The sequence below is a fragment of the Ammodytes marinus genome, assembly GCF_949987685.1.
Source record: "Ammodytes marinus genome assembly, chromosome: 1".
Taxonomy (NCBI): domain Eukaryota; kingdom Metazoa; phylum Chordata; class Actinopteri; order Uranoscopiformes; family Ammodytidae; genus Ammodytes; species Ammodytes marinus.
In genome coordinates this window covers 21,746,718-21,753,130 of record NC_137230.1, presented here as the reverse complement: position 1 = coordinate 21,753,130, position 6,413 = coordinate 21,746,718, and the positions used below count along the sequence as shown (strand labels likewise).

At 42.4% G+C, this 6,413-nt stretch overlaps 2 protein-coding genes across 2 annotated transcripts; one reads left to right on the top strand and one right to left on the bottom strand.

Annotated features, from left to right (window-relative positions):
- Positions 1-38: 38 nt before the first annotated feature.
- trappc2l (trafficking protein particle complex subunit 2L) lies at positions 39-1,926 on the top strand. Its single transcript, XM_080050877.1, has 5 exons — positions 39-148; positions 414-586; positions 1,036-1,123; positions 1,588-1,667; positions 1,764-1,926. Exons 1-5 carry the CDS (start codon positions 116-118, stop codon positions 1,807-1,809), a joined length of 420 nt encoding a protein of 139 aa, XP_079907003.1. The 5' UTR covers positions 39-115; the 3' UTR covers positions 1,810-1,926.
- A 428-nt stretch (positions 1,927-2,354) lies between these two features.
- pabpn1l (PABPN1 like, cytoplasmic) lies at positions 2,355-5,772 on the bottom strand (the record flags this gene model as incomplete). Its single annotated transcript, XM_080033400.1, has 6 exons — positions 2,355-2,693; positions 3,655-3,742; positions 3,872-3,978; positions 4,072-4,139; positions 4,726-4,849; positions 5,701-5,772. The coding sequence occupies 6 exons, from the start codon at positions 5,770-5,772 to the stop codon at positions 2,355-2,357; spliced, it is 798 nt and encodes a 265-aa protein (XP_079889526.1).
- Between the last annotated feature and the right edge of the window lie 641 nt (positions 5,773-6,413).

The following is a 6,413-nucleotide window of genomic DNA, read 5'->3' as shown; positions in this document are numbered from 1 at the left end:
CATACAATGTAAAAAGAAAAAATCAACTAGTCTTAAGAGTTTCAACATTCCAACAGCGTCTGAATGCAGCATATCACGTGATAGCACCTGACAGCTCGAAGGAGGAAATCTCAACATGGCGGTGTGCATAGCAGTGATCGCGAAAGAGGTAATGACAGCTGTTGTTAAATGTCCCAGGTTTTTATTCATAGCCCCTTTTTTATGTTAAACTATTTCCCTTGTTCTTCTCATCGTCTCTAAGCTTAAGAGTCAGCTTTTTCTGTAGGCCAGAATGTCCAGCAGGTTGGAATATCCGAACAGAGCTAACAACATTAGCATTATTTTAGCCTGGATGCTGTTAAATGTATGCCACATAAATTACGAATTTTGAGCAGGTATTGTAAACGTTCTGCTTGTATGTCATTTCCCCCCAGAACTATCCGCTGTATATCCGCAGCGTGCCCACTCAAAGTGAGCTGAAGTTTCACTACACGGTGCACACCTCCCTGGATGTGGTGGAGGAGAAGATCTCAGCAGTGGGCAAATCTTTGGGAGACCAGAGAGAGCTGTACCTGGGTCTGCTCTACCCCACTGAAGACTACAAAGTGTATCCTTGTTTTTGTGTTGTCTTTGAAGGTTAGGTAAACCCACAAGACAAGTGCATCGAGAGCCAGACTTATCTTTTAATTAGATCAGCTTTCTTTTACAGAGTTCAGACTGTGAACTGAGGCGAATGATCTATTTAGCAAGATTGTTAACACATTTTTTCATTACACCCGAGGAACATAAATAGATGTAAACACCTCCACTAAACCAAAAAAGATGCTTAAGTCTTACACAATCCGAATACTTGTGCCAATATTACCAGACATTAGGAAGATCATTGCATGTCTCTTGTAGTTGGTTTAACAAGGACTATAACTGCACAAAACGTATTTTAAATGTGTTGGAAAAATAATAAATGTATTTTGGTTAGTGGACAAGGGATCTCACCAGCACATACTGTATTTAGTCTCTGTCACAGAAACAACATAATATCCTTAACTGGTAAACTAGATATGGATATGTAACCAACTCCAAGGTGAAATTTGTCATTGTTGTGGACTCGTCAAATACATCATTACGGGACAATGAAATCAGAAGTGTAAGTTGAGGCCTACATCCATTGTGTGTCTAGTCATGAACAAACGCAGCCCGACAAGCATAATTCTGTAAAGCCACGTTTGTATTTGAGACATCAAAAAATGTTGTTTTTGTGTCAGAATGCAAGTGATGAATTAGACCTTGTTGCCATTTCACTTTATGAACCAACAGAAAAGTGCTTTGTCAAGTCTTCCATGATGTTTGATATAAATTATTTGATGGCAAAATGTGTGTAAGCGGATGTCAGACACGCAGCTACAATATTATCAATATTTTTCTAAAACAATTATGTGCATTTATCTGGGCCCTTGGGCTTCATAATTTCCCCACATCCACCCACCCAGTTTTATAAAAACCTAAATTTGGGTTGAGCATGCAAACATACTTGACCTCACAATACAATTGTTGTGCTAGTTCATTTAACATGTTGCAATCGTTGAAAAGTAAAACAAAATTCTCTTCCAGATGTTCAGAAAATTACACAACTCTTTTACCGACGTAATGTGCAACCCATTCCACAATCCTGGGGACACCATTCAGTCAAAGTGAGTTTAGTATTGTGAAACATATTTAAAAAGATGTGCATCACTGACATGGACCTATTTTAGCAGTATTTCATTTTTCCATCTCTCATTCTCCAGGGCGTTCGATGGCATTGTATATGGAATGATGGTGCAAGCTGGCTGATGTCCCCTACACCTCTTCTCCTAAGCCCCCACTGTACAGAACACCCCTTTTTGATTAACATGTTGCCTTGATTATTGTAATGCAAAATAAATAAAACTTAATTGTTGTTGCACATAACATGCCTGTGTGTCATTTAACCGGGGTCATTATTTTTTTTATTTATTCATTCACTGACATAGCAAAGAACTTCAACGTTTACACATCGGGAGGATTTAAACATTACATTTCAGGCATTAACACAAAAAAAAATTGCATCAGTTTGTAAAAACAGAAAGACTCAGACTGCGTAACACGTTTAAGGATTGTCCCATGCATCCATAGCAACGTAAGCTTTTAATGCAACACCTCTCACTTCAGTCTTCAATTATATATTTCTTTTTAACTACCTTTTTTTTTTTTTATCTACTTGAAAGACCGATGCAGGGATGCAAATTACAAAGTCATATCTTCTCTCACATAATGCTCAACTCATTAATGGCTGGAAACACTTCGTTAAAATGATCAGTTTTATTCACCCACTGTAGTGTGTAAGCTGTGGGTAAGTGCTAGCGCTGTTGAGGGTAATGATGTCCACTTGACTCAGCCCCCAGCTCCTCTGACGGTGGGGTGATCAGCAGAAGACATGGGTAACGTTTAGGCATCTGTTCATGGTAGTCCATGTGTCCCCACTGTCTCTTGCCCACTGAGGGACCTCCGTAGTAAGGGTGGGGTGTTTGATGTGGTGACCTGCCACTTGACTGGTAGCGGAACCTGCCCCGAGAACTGCTCTGGTATCGGGGCGGACGGAAACCACCACGGCCTCTGCCTCCTCTGGAGTGACCACCTCGGTGACCCCCCCTGTCTGTGGTGCTGATGCCGGGCATGTTGGTCCTCTTGGGCATTACCTGCAATCCAATCAACTCCGGTTTTTAACGGTACGGTTTGCCACTGAATGAAAGTTTTAATGCAATGACAGACAAGTGTAATATATTTACATCCAAGAGACGTGATTACCAATAAGAAGAGTGAATGGGTGCTGGGACTGGTCTGCTTTAAGTTAAAAAGGAGATGTAAGCGATAGTTAAATCACTCTATATTCATACAGCAATCACTTTAACAGTATGTGGAATTCATAACAGGTCTCCCAGTCATTCAGCTTTGCAGTAATTGCCAGATACAAATTTGAGTATCCAGATTGTTTTTATCCAATCAGGAGACAGAGCACTATAGAGAGGAGGGTCTCTGTGTCCGTGAACGATAACTCGCTGCTCTCCATCGCGGCACTAGCAGGCACTTGGAGGAAGGAGAGAGGACACCAATGTCCAGTTAGTTTACAGTACATAACAGTGCGTTAGCCACTGAGCTAACCAAAGGTAACCCCAGTCAAGGAAGTGGAGAGGCTTCTGCTCTGTGCCATGGACCTATTATAAGAGCTCTGTGCTCTGGGCCCGCGAAGTAGCAGGGAGGAGCTTGGGTGGAGCTTAGACCCGAGTCTTCTGTTTACAAAACAATACCAACAAATGCGTCTTATGTAAAATACAGCCAGAGAGGAGGACATTGCAGATAAACAACACCACATATTCTATTGAGGCAGAAGTGATCATTGAGAGGGATTATTTTTGTGTGACTATAATTGTTTCATTAAATTGTTACATAGTCTGTTTTTAAGGCAACCCCTAGAATTATGTGGACATGATGCCCAAATAGAATACTCATTATACTGAGGTTTTGATTGGTAGAGCTCTATTGATGTCATCACTAGTGTGCAGCCAGTGCACCACCACTTTGACATTTGACTGACAGTTGTGAGTAGCCGACTAGTCAGAGCGGTTTTGCCTTCAAAACATGTAGTGTAATGCTCCTCACCTTAAGGACTCTTCCTCTGAACAAGGTCTCGTGCATACCCATAGCACTGTGCACAGAGTCTCTATCGGTGAACTCAATGTAAGCAAAGCTGTGAAAGGGGGAAAAGACAAAAAACAGTATATTAACTTGGATGCTAACATGCTTATAGTTGTATTCTATGGTGGAACAGTGTCAGGTAGTAAAAGAAAGTCTATCTGTATGTAAAAGTTAAGCCCACCCTTTGGGATGCCCAGAGAACCTGTCACACAGGATGGTTACTCGGTTGACGGGACCGCAGCCATTGAAATGGATCTCCAACTCATCCGCGGTAGCTCCATAGTCTACCTGGGGATTCATTCAACAGTCAGTCAGATCAAAAAGGTGTGACAAAATGATATGCACTCAGTATAAAGAAACAACAAGATATGCACATCTTACATTTCCTACGTAGACTGATCGGTTGTCTGCGTCTATCCTCTCCTCGGGAGTCATATTGTAGAAAGGTCCTGTGAACAAACACAAGGCACACAATTGGATGCGCTGCTGCATGTACTGTGTCTTCACGGGGGAAGGAGAGGGGGATCACACTCCAGGTGAAATTAACACAGTGATTACTGTCACCAAAGTATTTTTTATTTTCTTGCGTCATCTTTGACAATACATATGTCTAGAGAATCCGGCTCCCCTCTGACTGCATCTCTGTTGTGAGGAGGAGGAGACGCACAGAGGCAGAAAGTAGCCACAGGCAGTGAGGACCCTTCTGGTTCTCTGAGGCTGGCTGCTTCGTCTCACTGGGCAGTGATGAGGCACTGTGTGTCAAGTTTCCCAGGTGTTAGCCAGATGGTGAAGGATGATGCAGTTATGTCTCACCTGCCTGGAGGCTGCGATGCTAGTAGTAGTAGTAGTAGTAGTAGTAGTAGTAGTAGTAATAATAATAGTAGTAGTGGTAGTAGTAGTAGTAGTAGTATATACCTGGCTAAAAAAAAATGCACTCTCGAGTCCTCCTAAATGCATAGTCAGTATTTAGCTGTAGTACAACAACAACACATAAAGCCAAAGAGGAGCATGGGTAATAGTGGGTTAGGGTCTCACCAGGTCGAGAGCTGCTGGACAGGAGCTGCATCTCTGCTGCATCACACCTGTCCTCCTCCTTCAGCCGGTCCGTCTCTTCATCCATCTCCATCTCATGAACCCTGGCCTTGATGGCCGCCAACTCCTGAGACACACAAGCATTGAAACCAAAACATAACGCCTAGGCTGTGTGTGGACAACAGTGGAACGCTACACCAACAAAAAAAATTACCCGATGGAATGAGTGCAGAAGCCTACAGGTTAAAGATGCTTCCATACAGGGATATTATGGTTTTATTCCCTGGCCTTCAGATCTTGTCCCAATTTAACATTGTAAGTGATTATGTAGCATCAAAACACAAAAGAGAATTTGTTTTAAAAGGATGGGGTTCCCTCAACATATAGACTACTGTGGAGTCCATGCAGAGTAGCATTAAATCGCCCAAGTGATTCTATAATATACAAATACAGCGATCACCTGGATAGTCTTTTTAAAAGACCTGCATGAGAAAGTATTGGTTTGATATCTGAAAATGCATTGCCCAGAGGAAGGTAGACTGAAAGTAGCCTATGTTATTTATTTCTTAACCAACTTGTTAATAATTTGTCAAAACACTTATACTCCCAAAATATATGTTGACATGGACTTAATCAAATCAAAATATAAATTGATACTGCAATCCGTTACATTTTATGAACCACAGTTTAGACCCAATCTAAATGACATGCTGTTGTGCATCTGTTCAGCTCTATGCCGAAATATCTGCTAAGCATTACTATACTGGAGCTCAGGCTCAGCGATGGCGTTCATTGCTGCATATAACGTTCAATCAGCGTTATGATACCACATAGTATAGCTTACGTTTGCGTGTGTTTGTCCGATGTGACAACCCTCATTTTGCTCGCGCTACTGACGCGCCTGCGAACCGACATAACGTGACAGCACAGGCAGCACCCTTTCTGATTCACTGCAATCAGCAACACAATGGTACCCACCGGGTCCTCGGCGAAATGCTCCACGATGGACTCGCCCTCCAGGTAGCCGTACTCCAGATGATGTTCCGCCATGCTCATTGCTCAAACATGGCATCTGCAAAGCCGACTGCAGTTAACCGGCACAAGTAATATCTCTTCGCCGCAGGGAGGAAACGGGGACGATGTGTGACACCTGAAAGCATAAGCAAAGCGGTAAGCTAATAGATATCACCTGTGCATGAGACTCATGACGCGCAGGATTGATTGACAGTCAGGCGCGCACGTGAGAGCGACGCTGCTGGAGGAGGGTCTGCGTCCCAGTGGCGCATCAACAAGGGGGCTCCTTCCCTTCTCTGGCCCTACCCAACCCTCTCTGCCATGCTCTCTACTCTCTACACCTCGCACCGATGATTGCATTCATTCATTAAATGGTTTAATCCTTCAAAATAAAACTAATTTAGCCTATGTGATAGCCTTCCTACACTTAACGATAAAAAAATCACAGGAAATGAGTTGTAATGGGGGGTTTCAGTAATCATTAGGTGTCATAGTGTAATTGTACCCATCCGTCCCTACACCACACACACATGATTGCTTCATTCATTACAGTAAATGTGTTTTAATCCTTCAAAATAAAACAGAATTAATTTGATATGTTATTGTTTGATAAAAATCACAGGAAATGTCTACTAATGGGATGTTGCAGTAATCATTGGTGTCATTATGTCATTTAA

What these genes read in the sequence shown, in the direction of transcription:
- trappc2l (XM_080050877.1), top strand. Translation starts at nt 116, where the DNA reads ATGGCGGTGTGCATAGCAGTGATCGCGAAAGAG. An exon ending in TAGCAGTGATCGCGAAAGAG is followed by an intron (nt 149 to 413) that starts GTAATGACAGCT and finishes ATTTCCCCCCAG; the next exon opens with AACTATCCGCTGTATATCCG. An exon ending in GGGGACACCATTCAGTCAAA is followed by an intron (nt 1,668 to 1,763) that starts GTGAGTTTAGTA and finishes CTCATTCTCCAG; the next exon opens with GGCGTTCGATGGCATTGTAT.